Genomic DNA, 16,982 nt, shown 5'->3' with positions numbered 1-16,982 from the left:
AATGATTCATGAAATGATAGAGAAAATTTTAGGGGTTAAAATTGCTTTGACACCAGAAATTTTCTTATTGAATATATTACCAGCTACACTTGAAAAAACAGTGACAGTTGACCTTACACCTGATAACTGCAGCTAGAATTGTATATGTCAGTAAGTTGAAGACTTCAAAGGTGCCGACAAAGAAGGAATTTATTGAGAAGATTTTGGAACTAGCAGAAATGGATATTTTGACAGATACATTAAATGATAGACTGGATAATAATAAATGGGAACCTCTTTATACCCGGATGAAATCTACACTGATTTAAGTAGAATAGATTAGATTAATATTATGTTAGAGATTATAAGACAAGATTAAATGAATGGAACATATTGTAATAAATCACTCTGGTTGCAATGGATAGAAAAGTAGAAAAAATACAATAAAATATTTATTGAAAAAACACACACACCCAAAGAGTCGATGTTAACCTTATCATAGCTTGGTACCCTCCAGGTATGTCTATAATTCCCCTAATCCCCAGCCAGTATTATTTTGGTTGCTAGGGATGATGAACACTGGAGACCAACACATCTTGGGAAAAGGTGCTACAGTAGTTTTGGGGAGGTTAGCTCAGATCTTTAATTGATTTTATTGAAGAATGAAGTGTGGAATGATAGTAGGGTTAATAGTTCTTTGAATGTGACTAGTTTTTCTAAAATGCTGTGAACAAAAATTGTGTATCATAGACTTCTTTTCATCAGTACTGTGTATTGACCATAACTATTTGTGTTCACGCTTTATCTTTAATACTTCTGTGACAGGCAAGTGAGCAAGATGTCCTGAAGTACCTTGTTAAATGGGGCGAACATCAGTTGATGAAAAGAATAGCAGATCGGGGTGAGTACATTGTAACAGACATATCTGATTTAACTTTGTGTGGCATTCATTAATAAAGAAATTGATATCTTTAAGCTTTAAAAAATGAAGAAAGGGTGTATAAGTATATAAGAAGACCTGTGCTGAGTTAGGCCAAAGGCCTATTCTGTTAAGCCTTCTGTTCACATAGTGGCTAGCCCAGTTACCACGGAGAAGACCACAAGCAGGGCACAGGTGCACTCGCTTCTCCGTCCTTGTTTTCCAATAGAAATTGGAGGGAACATAAAGTGTTTCCATCACAACTGGCCATTGTTCATAGGCTTGTCTTCTGTGAATTTTTCCAGTGGTTTTTAATATTGGTCCAGGTTTGTAGCAATGAATTCTACAGTTTAATTATGCCCTATATGAAGAAGTGCTTCCATTAATCTGTCATGGATCTTCTCGCCATTCATTCACCTTTAGTAGGTGACCAAGGATCTAGTATTATCAGAATGCGGAGGTCAACTTAAACTCTCTTTATCCATTTTCTATTCACTGTACGTATTCAGCTTTGTCCCCTAGGTCATCTTTTTTTTTAAAGCTAAAATCCTCCTCTCTGATGGTGGTGCATATTAAGCTGCCTGATGCCAAATCTGAGCATTGAACCTTCTTACATAGATGTGTTTACATGAATTGGAAATCCATAGTGGGATAATGGTTAGAATATTGGACAACTTCTACTTGTTTGATTGGTTGAAGCTGATGTGTTGATGTTTCATCAGTCACACACTCAGCATGAGTTGCTTCACAGGGTTGTTAAGAGAAAGAACTGAGAGGAGGAAACTTGGGTCCCCAGATGTTCTTGGACTGCAACTCCCAGAACTCCTGGCCAGCACAGCAAGTGGTGAAGGCTTCTGGGAACTGTGTTCAAGGACATCTGGGCACCCCAGTTTGAGAACCACTGATATATGCTACCTTGATCTCAATGGAGGAAAAGTGGGATATAAGTGTAATAAAATAAAATTAAAATTCAACAAGGCTGGATGCTTTTGCTTGCAAAGCATTAGCTTTCCCACAGAGTTGTGGCTTCTCTCTTGTGTACCCTAAGCTGCAGTTTAATGCATCATACTTACATTTGTTCATACTTACCTTTGTTCCAACAGATGTTACCTTTATCATACTTACCTTTGTTCCAACAAATATTCCTGATGGATTATGCCTCAGTGATGTCATTCACAATCTCTGTAGATCCTGGGCCTGAACACATTTACTTTGATCTAGCACTTTCTTGCAAACTCAGGAATTTCAATATTCCCACAGAGCTTCCTTACCCAAAAGAACATGTTCATTTATTTTGGATGGGGCATCTCAAAGAGGAGCATTTGAAGTTGCCTCAGTTGAACTGGGATCTATACATGCGTATCAGATGTGCTTATCAAAGTGTATATAAAGTTCTGGTTAAGTGCTGAATTGATTATTTTTTTTCTAGCTTTACATTATGATAGGTGTACTTGTGACACACTGGGCAAAATCCAGTTGGCATAACTGTGTGTGGCATAACCCAGAGTAGGTACTGAAAGCATTTAATTTAAAGCAAAGGTTTCCTATCCAAGACTCCCTAGGCTCCCCTTTGCCCTGAGAAAGCCTTTGGCAGTCTTGGGATTAGGAGGGGAGGAAGAAATAGAAAAAAACTGCCGCCGGATTGACCAGCAGTCCCAATCTCAGCAGCAATCTAGTGGAGATTTTTGATTGTTCAAGGCCCAACCACCTACCATGCTGAGGCTCCTGGAGGCTTGCCCAGAGAAAAGGAGATCCCTAGGGAGCCTCACAACCTTACTTTAAATCAAACACTTCAGTGCTTGCTCACATTTACACTGTGCAAAGTTGTGCCATCAGGATTTTGTTCGCTATGATCTGGTTTACATTTGATTGTTCTTTAGAAGGTGGTGAGTGAATAATTTGGGAAGCTGGAATAGATAGCCTTCTAGTTCCAATCCATTTTTACATTGACTCTTAGGATATATTTTCTTAATCTTATGTGTACACTTTGGAGGGGAAATTCCACCTTAATTCCCTCAATTTTTATGTTGAAATAAAATGTGTATTTTTGGACTGTCAAACATTGAGTCTCAGGGTTTTGAAGTGTTTTTTATTTGCTATGCAAGGTAGAATCTCTGCCAATTTGGTCTAAAGTATATTCCCAAAAGTTTAATGGCAAATGTAGCCAAACATTCGGTTTTCACAGTGGCCAACCAGATTCCTGTGAAAAGTCCACAAAACAGAACACTTATTTTTGTATTTAAAATATTTTACACCACCTTTTTCCTTCAAAAGAACCTAAAGCAGCTTACATCATTAAAAGATAACATTTAAAAATAAAAACCAGTACGTATACATACATTTTAAAATAATTAAACAAGTATTATATTCAAAATGGGAAATAAAATAGGCATAATTGCTACTAGTAATCAATGATGGCCTTATCCTCCATGAATTTGTTGCATTGCCTTTTAACGCTATCCAGACTGGTGGATATTACTGTATCATATGGTAACAAGTCTATATAATTTGATTATGTGCCGTCTTTTATTTATTCTGAACCTTTCATCATTCAGCTTAATTGAATGGCCTCAGATTCTACCATTTGAGGTGGGGGGAAGGCATCTCTCTGTCCACTTCTTTCTCATCATATGCACTTCTATGTACCTCTCATCATTAACTCTTTACTTCCCTTTCTCTAAACTTCAACAGCCCTAAATGTTACAACCTTTCACATTGGGGAGCTGCTCTAGCTCTTGATCATTTTGTTGTTCCCTTCTGCACATTTTTTCAACTCCAGAATAGCCTTTTTCAGATGTAGTAGTGTGCAATATTTCCAAATGTGGAATTTGTATAAAGAAGTATGATATGGGCAGTTTTACTTTTGATTACTTGTCTAAATGTTCCCAGTGCAGAATTTCAGTTGTGCTGCACATTGAATCAGTATTTTCATTGTGACGCCCATCAGTGTCTGAAGGCCCCTTCATTTGTCACAACTTTTTTTAGAGTGTACATGAACTTAAGACCATTTGCTCCAGCGAATGCATAGCTGGTTGCTAAATTTGCTTAACACTTTTTACTTTTTTGTGGACCGTTATAAGAATTGCCATTGGCTAAAGGATTAAAAATCCATCAAGCCCTCCCTCCCCCACAAAGCGAAAGAAAGGAGGATGGGGCTACAAACCACAAAAATTGCCTTGGAGGCTACACTTGTTCTCAGCTACTAAGAAAGAAAGAAAGAACGAAAGAAAGAACGAAAGAACAAACAAACAATGTACAGCTGATCCTAGAAGTATTCAGGAACTATGATTCAGCCTTTTTAGTAGATTATAGTCCCCTCCAGTCTGACACTTAAAACTAAAAAATTCTGATTTTTTAAAGTTGTAAGTGGACTTCTAATAACTTTAGTTTTCAGTCCTTTCTTTATGGCCTGTGCAGTCCCTAGAGAATCCTGAGAGCTGAAAATTGTTCTTGGACCTATCAAAGTTCCGACCCCTGATTTTCAGTTTGTGAAGTAGAAGATACAACTGAGGGACACTGAGGTAGTTGCTGATAATTCTAACATCCTGTATTTAAATGCGGCTCAGCAGCATGATCCATGCAAGGTTGACTTGTTTAAAGACTGAAACCTACACCAACTCTTCTCTTTCCAAGCACCTGGTAGTATCACTTTCCCCGAAAGGATCACATTTTCTGAAAGAGCCTTGTGTTATGTTATGATGAGCAAATCAAAGTCCCAGCTAAGTGATTGATACATACATCAAAGTCCATGATTTTTCTTGTAGCTTTAGTAGTAATATCAAATAGAAAATAGTTTTGATACATGGCTTTTTATTGTGTGCTACTTTTTAAAAATACTGACCTGAACCCACCTTTTGGTCCCAACCATAGTAGGTTCACTGAATCAGTGGAACTTGCGTAAATGTTGATATGACAATTTCCCATTAGTTTGATGGCTCTTTTCTGTTTAAAGCATGCAAAGCAAAAAGTGTGCTGCTTATATACCGCCCCATAGTGCTTCAAGCACTCTCTGGGTGGTTTACAAGTTAATTATGCAGGCTACACATTGCCCCCACCCCACCCCAGCGAGTTGGGTACTCATTTTACCGACCTTGGAAGGATAGAAGGCTGAGTCAACCTTGAGCCAGCTACCTGGGATTGAACTCCAGGTCGTGAACACAGTTTTGGCTGCAGTACAGTGGTTTAACCACTGCGCCACGAGGCTCTTGTTTAGGAGTGAGATCTTGATTTAGGCCACTTGCTTTTTATTTCCATGGATTTTGTAGTTTTAAAAACTTGTAATGCTTTTTAGATCTTTGGTGTATTCCTTGAATTCTATGGTTTGTGCTACTTTGGTGTTGCCACAAACATTACTGATTGATTTTATGTTGTGCTGCTTGTTTTTTTATAATAAGCAACCAGAGAATACTGTATTTTTCCATGTATAAGATGTCCCCATGTATACGTACGATGCCCCCCCACTTTTCTAACCCCAAATTAAGAAATCAGTATTTTAAACAAAAATAGAACACATTTTATTTAGTAATTAGGTAACATTTACATACCAGTACTGTCATATTATGTATCACACTAACTTTATTCAGCCTCTGTGCTCAGAACACTGGGACATTGGAAGTCCCTGTTCCATCTGAGCACTGTTGCAATTGTTTTGTTCAGCATCAGCTGACATCACTCAATTTTTAATCTAACGATTTTAGGAAAAAGCAGCATCTTATACACAGGAAAATACAGTATATGTTGTTTGGGTGCCATATCAATGCTTTTAATAAATAATAAGAATATTGAATATTTCCAATTCCTGTGCAGAACCCCCCCCCCAAGCTTCCATGTATATCATGTAGTCAAAAATAGATATAAAACATGCTGGACCCAATTCAAAGATGCTTTTTCTCTCTGATGTAACCACGTTCTAATATTGGTAGGAAAAACTTGCTTTGCACAAAATGGGTTAAATTCTGTTCATTCGCATACTAACGTGCATTAAATCAGTGAATATTTGATAGATCAACACTTCTGTAAATTACATTCATCCAAATGAGACTATTCTAGTTGCAACTTTTGAGTCAATGGAACTTACTGTGGAGTTTTAAACAACAACCCCCTACTGATCATTGGGCCTACTCATTTGTTCTACAACATGTTTTTTGCTTTAACAGAAATTAAAACACTGAACCTGCCTGTTCTTTCCCCTGCAGAGCCGAATTTGCTGAGTGGCACAGCTCACAGCGTCAACAAACGAGGTGTGAAGAGGAGAGATCTTGACATTGAGGAACTAAAAGAAATCCTTTCTCTTCTCCTGCCATTTGTTCGCATTGAGCATATTTTGCCTATGAACAGTGAAGTGCTAACGGATTCTGTAAGTGTTAGTTCACTTTTGGCCATGTTTCACAGCCTTTTAAAATCCATACCTCCTTGTTGGTAACAAAACATCTCATGCCCTCTCTTCAAATTGGCCACTTCCTCATTTTCCTTTCCTTTTGTCTTCTTTTCTAAACACTTATGGAATTTTGTAATGTAAATGTTGGGTCACTGCTTGTTTGTCAGTCTTTATTATTGACCACAGCAGTAATGATATGCTCAGCTTTTCCACAGTAAATTTCACAATTAAAGGAGGGAATGCTTTTAATTTTTAGTACTATGCTGAAAATTCTTCCTCCAGAATTATAAAACATTCATTTGTGGCTTTTTTTCATAAACTTCCAATGTTGCGTTTTAAATCAATAGGTTATCTAAGTCTTTTGGCCCTGCATTTGTTCTGTATGTAACTTTCAAAGTTTCCTTTCTTTTTTCTCTTTATATTTGATAATGTTTTTCTCAGTTTTTATGAACTACAGGATGATAGGCTGATGTTGGGTTGTGAAAAGCACCTTTCCTTCAGATTATGACACAAATCCAGCCATTGAGAACAGGCAACTTGGGGGAAGCTCATTCTTTCTTATATCATAAAACTGAATATGCTTTTTCAAACTACACATGCCTCTTGTGAAGTCCTAATATGCCTCCCTCTGGAGATACAGTGGATCATCTACTTACGGAATTAATCCATATTGGAACAGTGGCTGCAGGTCGAAAAGTCTGTAGGTCGAGGCTCCATTAACCCACAATGCATTGAAAACCGATTAATCCGTAACCAGCCATTTTTGTTCCATTTTGGTTATTTTTTGGTCTGTAGGTCGATTCTCTGGCTGCAAGTCGAACCTAAATTTTGCAGCTAGAGAAATCTGTTACTCAAAAAGTGTAAGTCGAGCCGTCTGTAAGTCGAGGGTCCACTGTACATCCCACTGGTTATCAGAGCTCTAGGTCTTATATTGGACTGATACAGCAAAGCACTTCCCCTGGTTTGCCAGCCTAATTGTCTTCTGTACTGGTCATGTATGTAGCAAGAGTGGAGAGGAGGGACAGTGATGGAGTAAGGCTTGAAGGAAATCCAGTGGACAGATTCAGAGACTTTGTTGTTTGCATTCAGCCCACAGACCTTTAGTGTCTTACTCCATCTTCAGGGCACTGTATTACACTGATAAATTTCTTGATTTGTGTTTGAGGCAGTTATGGGTGATTGCTGTGACTCTTCAAGCAGAGTTCTTGTCATTTCATGTATGTGATTTAACCCTGACCGTTTCTTGGTTTCTCTGTCTGATTCTGTCTGTCATCAAAAGATGAAGAGAGGCCTCATTAGTACTCCTCCTTCAGACATGCTACCAACAGCAGAGGGTGGAAAGTCAAATGCTTGGCTGCGGCAAAAGAATGCAGGGATTTATGTGAGACCAAGGCTGTTTTCACCATATGTGGAAGAGGCAAAGGTAATTAGAAGAGGCTGATAAATCCTCTGTTGTAACTAACATAACAGTTAACTAATCAGCCTTAATCAGCAGGGTGTTTGGTGTGTTACGTTCAAACAAAATTGCTAACCTAAAGTATGCAGGTGTTTTCAGTTTAACTTCTAAATCCAAATCTGTCTTTCTTCCAAGGTGCTCTAGTGTAGAATATAACCCCATTAAAAGGATATCTGGCTAGCAGTATACTGAAAAAAAGATGTTTAAAATATATTCTAAAATTGGAGTTTTAAAAATGTGAATTTGATTTTAAAATTTAAATCAGATTTTTGTTGTTGTTAAAAGACTTTGTTTAAAAACATGTATGATGATACAGGTTGGAGATTTCATTATGGAACAGAGATAATAAATTCTCTTTCACTATTAGGAGATAGTGTATTAATCTATACTTTTTTTAAAAAATTATGATTAGGACCCAACAATTCATAGATTTTGGCCTCTATTTGGATTGTTTTGCTATGTAGGACTTACTAGATCCCTCTTCTGACTTCCCCTTCACACAGTAAAGTAGGCAAGTGCTTTAAAGGAACTTTAGCACCTTCAGCATGCTTAAGAGAGTTGTTTAAAGGTATACAGTTGTCATCAGGCATTATATGTTTGGAGTTTGAGGCCTGATGTTTTGGGTCAGCAGAGGGGCTTCTCTTTGATGATGATGATACTAATGCAGAATTAGTAAGGGTGATATTGCTGGAATGCACGTCATGACTTGATTAAGCAGGGTCAAGAAAAGAAGTTGGCCCTTGTTAGTTATGAGAACACCATGATATTTGATGTTGAATGCAAATGCATATATCCCTGGACAAAAGTAAATTAGAGTTCATTCTAGCTGTTCTAATATGGTATTGTCAAGCCAAATGTAAGTAATGTACTGCAGATGTGACAGATTATGTTTGTAGTATCGTACTAATTTTATTGATTAATTTATGCTGTGAGTCAGTGTGTAGTGTGAACTCTTGATTTAATCTGTATTTCAGTCAGTTCTGGACGAGATGATGGTGGAACAGACTGACCTAGTTCGTTTACGGATGGTTAGAATGTCCAACGTACCAGACACTTTGTACATGGTAAACAATGCAGTTCCACAGTGCTGTCATGTGATAAATCACCAGCAAATGAGCAGTAACCAATCCAGTCCTCCATCAGTTGTAGCCAATGAAATCCCAGGTAATCTGATCTATTAATTATTGACTCTGTTAAACATCATTAAATGCAACGATCTCTATTTTCCTGATTAGAGTTTCATGACAAAAATGGGAGAAATAGCATTTAATGGTTTCTATGGAATCCGAGGTCAGCTTTTTAAAAATGAAGATTCAAATCCTCTTGATTTTTTGAACAGGCAACAGAATTAAGTCCCTGTAGGTGCACAGATTTATTTTGAAAATATTATGGTAATACAATATGTTGGATATCCAGTGTGGTGCAGTGGAATGGAGCATTTGGACTGGGTGGGACTCAGGATGCCTGGGTGCAAATCCCCACTCAGTCATGGAAGATTATTGGGGGTATGGAACTAGCAAAACCATTCCGTAAATATCTCACCTACCTTGAAAGCCATATTAGAGTCACTACTAATTGTTTCCAACTTGGTAGCACATAACAACATATAACCTTGTAATGTACATTAAAATAAAGAGTTTGTGATCTGTTTTTGATTCATTAACAAAGATACATTGATGAGTGATCTAAGACTTTGGCTTTCAGAGGACAGCTGTTTGTGAATAAAACTATTGCATAATTTGGGGGGAAAAGAATTTCAATTGAGATTGTGGCATCTAACACATATAGTTACCTGGGATTGCAGAGTAATCTCACACAGTCAAAATAGAGCATGGTAAAGGAGGCTGGAATAAATTTAAGCAAAGAACTCTTCATACTAAAAGTTGAGCAGAAATTGTTAATATGGAAAATGAAGGTGTGCCATCCAGGTTGTTAAGGCATACCAACCAGGCTCTCTGCTTCAACTTAGTTCAAAATCAGTCAATAAATTTATTTTACAATAAATTATATTTTAATCATGTCAGCAGAATAAAAATGAGAATGCCTCTGTCAGTAACAGAGCATATTCAGTGTCTTCAGTTGGGCTAGAAATGTATAGGGAGGCCATATGAAGCTTAAGTACAGTAATCCAACAAATGTTTAGCTTCATTAATGTCCAGCTGGGAACGTTCTTGAACCAGCAAAATAAATTGAGTTCAGCAACATATAACTCTGTCAGTGCAGTATGGTAGACACATCTATTAGGTGTCCTCCTGGTCTCACTTCTTTCAGCAGTCAGTTTTGAACAAAGCAGTTAACTTGCCTTTTAGGTAAAGGTTTCCCTTGACAATTTGTCCAGTCGTGTCCGACTCTAGAGGGCAGTACTCATCTCCGTTTCCAACCCATAGAGCTGGCATTTTTGTCCGAAGACAATCTTCCGTGGTCACATGGCCAGTGCGACTTAGACACGGAACGCTGTTACCTTCCCACCGTGGTGGTACCTATCTACTCGCATTTTTGCATGCTTTCGAACCGCTAGATTGGCGGGAGCTGGGAAAAGCAACAGGGGTTCAGTCCATCGCGTAGATTCGATCTTACAACTGCAGGTCTTCTGACCTTGCAGCACAGAGGCTTCTGCGGTTTAACTTGCAGCACCACCATGTCCCCCAACTTGCCTTTTACAATAGGCTTCATTTTATTTTTATTTATTTATTTATTTATTTGTTTGTTTGTTTGTTTGTTTGTTTGTTTGTTTGTTTACCTACCTACCTACCAGCCCAACTTCAACCATTCCACTTTCCACCCAAGCAAGAGAAAACTGGGAAATGCTATTTAATTTCCCAATTGTTCCTTGCTTGAATGGATAATGGAATGGCTGCTCCAGCTGGGTTGTCTATCTCGAACTTAAAGTTAGCCAATGAAACAAGCACATTCAGTAGTAAGAACCAATATAAGTGTGTTGTCTCTTGATGACTAAGCAGTGCACTTATAAATGATGGTCCAATTATTAGCTTGAACTGAAACCTGAATATTTTCTGGAAATGTTGTAAATTGGGGATAATCTTTAATGGCTGGAACGTACATAGGTGTTGTTTTTAAACCCTTTTCTTCTTTCATAAAATACTATAGCTTAGTATTTAGGCGTTCAGTATCTTACTGGATTGTGTAATTCACTGTCTTCAAGATGTGGGTGGGGGTGAGACAAAAGTTGAAATAAATTTCATGAACACAAATACTTTTTGATTTCTAATTCTGTGGGCAGAACTGTGTGCTTTTTCTCTCCTGAATTCATAATTCAATGTCACTGCCCTAAGCATTTGTCATGGAGATGTCTAAATAGCCCGTATTTTGTATGATTACCTCTTGATAAAGTGTAAGTGAAATAAGTCCTCTATAAGAACTACATTTTCACAATTTTATTTTGACTTGTATTTTGGCAGTTTTATTGTATTTTTTTACTCTATTATGTTCTAAGTTTTTGATATTCCCGTGGTTTTATAATTTTAATATTTAGCCCAAATATCAAATGTATGCTAAGAAAACTGGTTTTGAGTCTGCTGGTAGCATCCCAGAAGAAGCACAAAGCTGAGATTTTTTATTAAAAAAAACTTCCCATAAGGTCTTAAAATAAATGCATGATAAAGAGATTAAAAGGGGCAGATTTGGGGTGCAAAAGCATAGGGAAGCTTATTTGTATCTGCTTTAGGAAAAAGTGGCATTGCATCAAATGGCTTTATTCCTAGTATGGCTTATGTTAAGTTCTATACTGATGCTTTAAACTGGAGTAGTTATATTAGGGATGGCTATGGGATGCTTCTAGGATACCGTTAAGGAATTCTAAACAATCTCAGCTTTGTTACAACAAATATTGTAAAAGAAAAGAAAAGAAAAATTGTGTAGCTCAAGCAAGCCTCTGAAAATAGCACATTAGGCAGAAAAAGATGTAATGTCTGAAGGTGATACTGGCAGGAAAATAATGAGGTGCCCCTTGGCAGAAGGCAAAGGGGGAAATCAGGAGAAATGATAGTAGATTGAAGCAGAACCTGTGAGGCCTGTTGGGCCATGTTCACAGGGAAAGGCAGAGTTGGATTTTTCATTGAGCCACATGGCTACTGGACGATGTGCCATAGGAAAGATACCTAGGGGCAAAAGGATGTTTTCTTTTGGACAGACAGCTCTTCCCAATATCACTGAGTCCATGTGGTTTGAAGGAGGAGATTCTGCCCTGCTCATTAGCTCACTTGTTCTGCCTAGCATGTCTTTGCCCAACAATGGCTTTGCTGTGTGGCTTCCTCCTTTACAATTAAGTCTTCAGCAACATTCACTAGTAGCCAATTACAGCTCACCATAGCAATGCAGAAAATAATTTCAGTTTGGAGAGTGACCCCTTGATTTTCCTTTTCCCCTCAGTTCCTCCTCTGTCTGTTGTGAAAGAGATGGTCAAAAGGCTGCAGGAGTTACGCCATACTGAGCAAGTGCAAAGAGCTTATGCTCTTAATTGTGGAGAAGGGGCCACTGTCAGCTATGAGATTCAGATCCGTGTGTTGAGGGAATTTGGACTTTCTGATTCTGCCGCTGAGCTCTTGCAGGTATGAAATGGTGTCAATAAAAATGCCAGACATGCTGCTTTCCACTGTTTACAAACTTGAAAATGGGGCGTGTGATTATATGTGCATATGAGAATGAATGTCTTTCTGTAAGAGAGGTTAATGAGAATTTGCAGTATTTTTCATTGGTATATTCAGGCAGGATAACAGAAGATAGGTTATATGAACAAAATGCATAGTGCATCAAATTATTCCCAGTACACCTTTATGATGCTATATTTTGAAAGTTCCCAATGAGTTAACCATAGAAAAAATAAATGCATCTCAGAGTATGGAACTAAAGGAAGAATAGCAACAGTAATAAAGATGTTCTCTAAAGCTTATTGAACAAGGCCCAGACAATTTTAAGAATCCTAGTATAAAACCTGCAATGCCAAGCCAACATTTTTTCTTAATCTTGTAAACTCAAAAATGTGCTGCTGGAGAAAAAATAAATGGAACTTCAAATCAGTGTCTTCTCTGTTCTAAATAAAAAAGGAAGCATGCTAACCAAAGAAAGAAGCACACTAAAATGGGTAAGAGATATAGAACACTTCATTTATTCCATAAAGGGAGCCACCCAGTGGTGGTCTATATGAGAAGGATTTGTGTGGACATATTTATACTGCTGGGAAATGAAAGAGGTGCCCACCAATAGAATCTGTATTTTGCCCCCGGGGCACTTTGGCCAGGTATTTCTATAATTACTGCATGTGTCATTGTGTATATTTTGGGTTTCAGAATTATTGTCGTGTAAAACCAGTTGATACGGAAGAAGGAGGAAAGCAAGAAGTTTATTTTGCAACAGTAGAAGTAGAGCACAAATTCATATTTGTGAAAATGTTGAACCCTGGGACTCTGTAAAAGCAAGTCCATAAAACTAAGTCATTCTCTGTCTTTACAAGAGAGGTCTAGATAAATTCTCCCATTTCTTGTATATTCTTTCTCTCTGTTGCAGAATCCTCACAAGTTCTTTCCTGATGAGCACTTTGGGGATGAAAGCCCACTTTTGACCCTGAGACAGTCGGGACGGTGTCGTGTGAACAGCACACCCACAGCAGAAACCATGTTTACAGAACTCGACTCTTTTGTGGCCTTCCACCCACCATTGCCCCCTCCTCCACCTCCTTACCATCCACCAGCTACCCCAATCCACAACCAGTTCAAAGTGGGTTGGAAACCAAGGGGACAGGCTCAGCATCCCTCACGCTCCTTTTCTTATCCCTGCAACCATTCACTCTTTCAAGCCAGAACAGCACCTAAAGCAGCCCCACCCATCTATCTGTCTGGTGTCAAAGGCACACCCCCCGATTGCACTAACACTACAGGACTGGGAAGACAAACAGTTGCTGCTGCAGCCGCTGTGCTAGCTGCTGAGAAGCAAGTGGTAAGTATGCTGTTCACAAACTACATAACACCAGTGATGCTCTGAATAGTTGGATGTTAAATGGTGCAGTTCTGGTGAAGTAGACAGAATCTGGCCTTTATCATAGCCATTTGGAACTTGCTAATATAAAAAGAGTTAACTTTCTGCTTCATCCCAAAACAGTTGAGGGGTCATTATTATTCTTATTTATTTTTATTTATTTTATTTATATCCCGCCTATCTAGCCGATCAAGGCCACTCTTGCTCTGGACCGTTTCATAATAGTCCTTTGAGGTAGCTTAATACCCAAGGCAGAACACAAATAGCAGCCTCCCTCACTACCAGAGTGCATGTGAGAGAGAACTATCAATGTTTACCTTCAAACACCCCAACTCTTGATCGTAAACATTCTGTAATGGCAAATTAAATTTGCTGCAGTTTCATGACATCTAGAATTTATTTATTTATTTGATTTTTACCCCGCCCCTCTAGACCATGTCTACTCGGGGCGGCTTACAAAATAAAACAAAACAGTATAAAAATATATAAAATCATAACATTACAAATTTCAATTTATCTCTTTCCTGAAACAGCTGCCTAGCTTTGCCTAACAGTAGGACTGGCCCTACTCACACATAACCAATCTGTAACTTGCCTCTATATCAGACACAAGCCTAGCAAGGCCTCGGGTTAAGTGTTCTGTGACATTTCGGGTTATCTTCATGACTTAATAGAATTGTGCAGGTACTTGCCCAGTGTGGTGCCAGGAAGCACAACATCCATAACATAAAGCAAATCTGCCCTCAGCTTAAATAGAGGCAGAAGAATGTTTAATTAATTGCTAGAGAAATGAGTATTTTCTTTTCCAAACCTCTTCATTGTGAAATGCGAAGGTTGAGTAAATATGGGAGAACAGAGACAGTAACTTTAGTAAGACGGTCCTTAGCAGTGGTGGCTTGTTAATTAGGGAAGTGGGGCACTGTCCTACCTGAAGACAGGGCTTGCCCCAGCCATCCCTCTCCTGTCTGCCTCCCGACTAGAGACAGAAGGCCTCTGTTTGCTTGCCTGCATACCCCTTTCTGTGTTTGTGAAGTTTGCCTGTATGTTTGTAGACCCACTTTTGCTTCTGTCTCTGCCCACCATTAGTGGTTACCCATTCTGTCACACCTGCTACTGGTTCTTCACTATTGCCTTCATAAGTCTCCCCACCACCATCTCCAGCTTTTGAAAGTAATACTGAAACCTTCCTGAATGTTTCTGACTCATTACCTTACTTTTAAATTAACTTGTGTTCAGTTGGATATCTCATCACAATGTATTAAAGGGCAATTTGTGCCTTAATCCCTGAAGGCAAAGACCTTACAATTTCTGTAAGCCGCCCAGAGTGGTAGAATATACCAGATGGGCAGGATATAAATTGAACAAATAAAATAAATAAAAATAAATATGTGAAGACTAGGGTCACAGCCTTGTCTTTAAAAATGAAGAAAATGTAGCATTCAGTGTAAAAATTGTCTTGGTCCTTGTTATATAAAACACACTGCAGACAACATAAAGGCTGGCCTGGAACAAATAATTAAAATGTGGTTATTATGGTTTCAGAGATTTGGTGATAGTTGGGTGAATGTTCTAATAATGAACAAAGAACCTGGAGGTATATTTTCTTGTTCTTTAAGCAATTCCTGAGCTATAATGAAAGTTAAATTCACTTCCATTCCATTATGGGCAAAATTCTTTCCTTTTGTAATTATTCCCAACAAAGATGTGTTGAAGTGTAGATTACAGTGGTGCCTCGCTTAGTGATCACTCCGTTGAGAGATGAAATCACTTTGCAATGGACTTTTGGCCATTGTTGGAGCGATCACTTAGCGATGTCCCCTATGGCTAAAATTCACTTTGTGATGATTGCGGGGAAGCAATCATGGCAAAGCGAACTTTTTTAAACAGCTGATCAGCGGTTCCAAAATGGCCGCCGCAAAAACAAATGACCGCCGCTGTTTTGCCTCGCTTTACAGGCACCCAAAATGGCTGCCGCTATGGAGGAATTTCGCTTTAAGGTAAGTTTTTAGCCCATAGGAACGTATTAAACGCATTTTAATACGTTCCTATGGGCTTTTTAATATCACTTAGCGATTAAATCACTTAGCAATGTTTTTTCCGGAATGGATTAACATCACTAAGTGAGGCACCACTGTATTTCCTACTACCCAATCTATTCCATTTGCTTGTCTGAGTAACAAGAAAACCATTTTATTGGACAAAGCTGCACAAATTCTGTCTGCGTGTTTCTGGTAGCTAGACTGAAATACATCTGCTATTAATTCATTTTAAAAGAAAGTTATTTCCCACCACATTCTTTGAACTCCTGAGTGTAGAGAGATCACTGTAGTTGATAGCCCTTATTTGCAAACTACCAACTTCAGCAGAATATCTGTTTCTTCCACTTGCCTGATTTGAATTTTTCTAAACTGGAGTCTGTAAAATATGACAAGCATGTCCTTGTTCGAAGTCAGAAGGGCTGGTCTTTTGCTGTTTTCTAAATTGATTAATTCACCAAATCATTTTGAAGAATTTGCGATTGGCATTGCTTCTTGTAACGTGGCTACTGAATTAGGTAATCCTACTTATAAGCAGCCCAAAATAAATCTCTAAAGGAGATGCTAGTTGTTTAGTGCACTGCAGGCATAAAAGCATTCTTTTAGATATTCTGTTTTCAGTTTTGAAGATTAGTATGCTACATGGTTGAGTTCTGATTTAGAGACTTAGGACCACTTCATCTGTAGCAATTTATGGCATTGATACCACTGTCTCCAAGCTTGTTATAGCTTCTGCCTGTTTTTCTGGCCAGATCTAAATGTCTAAAGGAAGTGATTTGGGAAACTAATCTTTATGGACAGCAAGTGTGGGATATTAGAAAGCAGCAAGAATCCTCTTGTACATTTACACTGGTGGAAGGGGAATGGTGTAACTCATGGTTGCAATTTGCTGCTAATTAATGAGTCCCCACTTGGATTGTTGGCCATGTACCAAGCCACCCAATTTAGTATGAAATGAAAAATCTAAGTGGTAACTCATTCATTAGCACAAATTTGCTAGAGCAAGTTATGCCATTTCTCTTTTGCTGGTGTCACACACAAAGACTTTGGTAACTTATGCCTTCTCAACATCCAATCTCTGTTGAAATTGAAAGACACTTTATATTCAACGTATTTTACATTCAGACAAACCAGTTGCAGCAGTTTGGGGGGAAAAACAGATAGAGTTCAGGGTACTAGCCCTTAGCAGTAACTTTGATGAGCTTGGGTATTTTGTATGATAAA

General features: G+C 38.3%; 1 protein-coding gene across 3 annotated transcripts in view; it reads left to right on the top strand.

Moving 5' to 3' along the window:
• BTBD7 (BTB domain containing 7) overlaps positions 1–16,982 on the top strand; it is a 100,041-nt gene that overhangs the window by 76,655 nt on the left and 6,404 nt on the right. For all 3 annotated transcript variants that reach the window (XM_072986599.2, XM_020802210.3, XM_020802211.3), the window contains 6 exons: positions 805–880; positions 6,094–6,254; positions 7,555–7,698; positions 8,706–8,895; positions 12,121–12,299; positions 13,255–13,683. In XM_072986599.2, coding sequence (XP_072842700.2) covers positions 805–880; positions 6,094–6,254; positions 7,555–7,698; positions 8,706–8,895; positions 12,121–12,299; positions 13,255–13,683 — 1,179 coding nt within the window. The remainder of the gene's footprint in view (positions 1–804; positions 881–6,093; positions 6,255–7,554; positions 7,699–8,705; positions 8,896–12,120; positions 12,300–13,254; positions 13,684–16,982) is intronic.

This window comes from Pogona vitticeps, chromosome 1, assembly GCF_051106095.1.
Source record: "Pogona vitticeps strain Pit_001003342236 chromosome 1, PviZW2.1, whole genome shotgun sequence".
NCBI lineage: Eukaryota > Metazoa > Chordata > Lepidosauria > Squamata > Agamidae > Pogona > Pogona vitticeps.
Note: the sequence above shows the minus strand (reverse complement) of the source record. Positions and strands in the feature narration are given on the sequence as shown.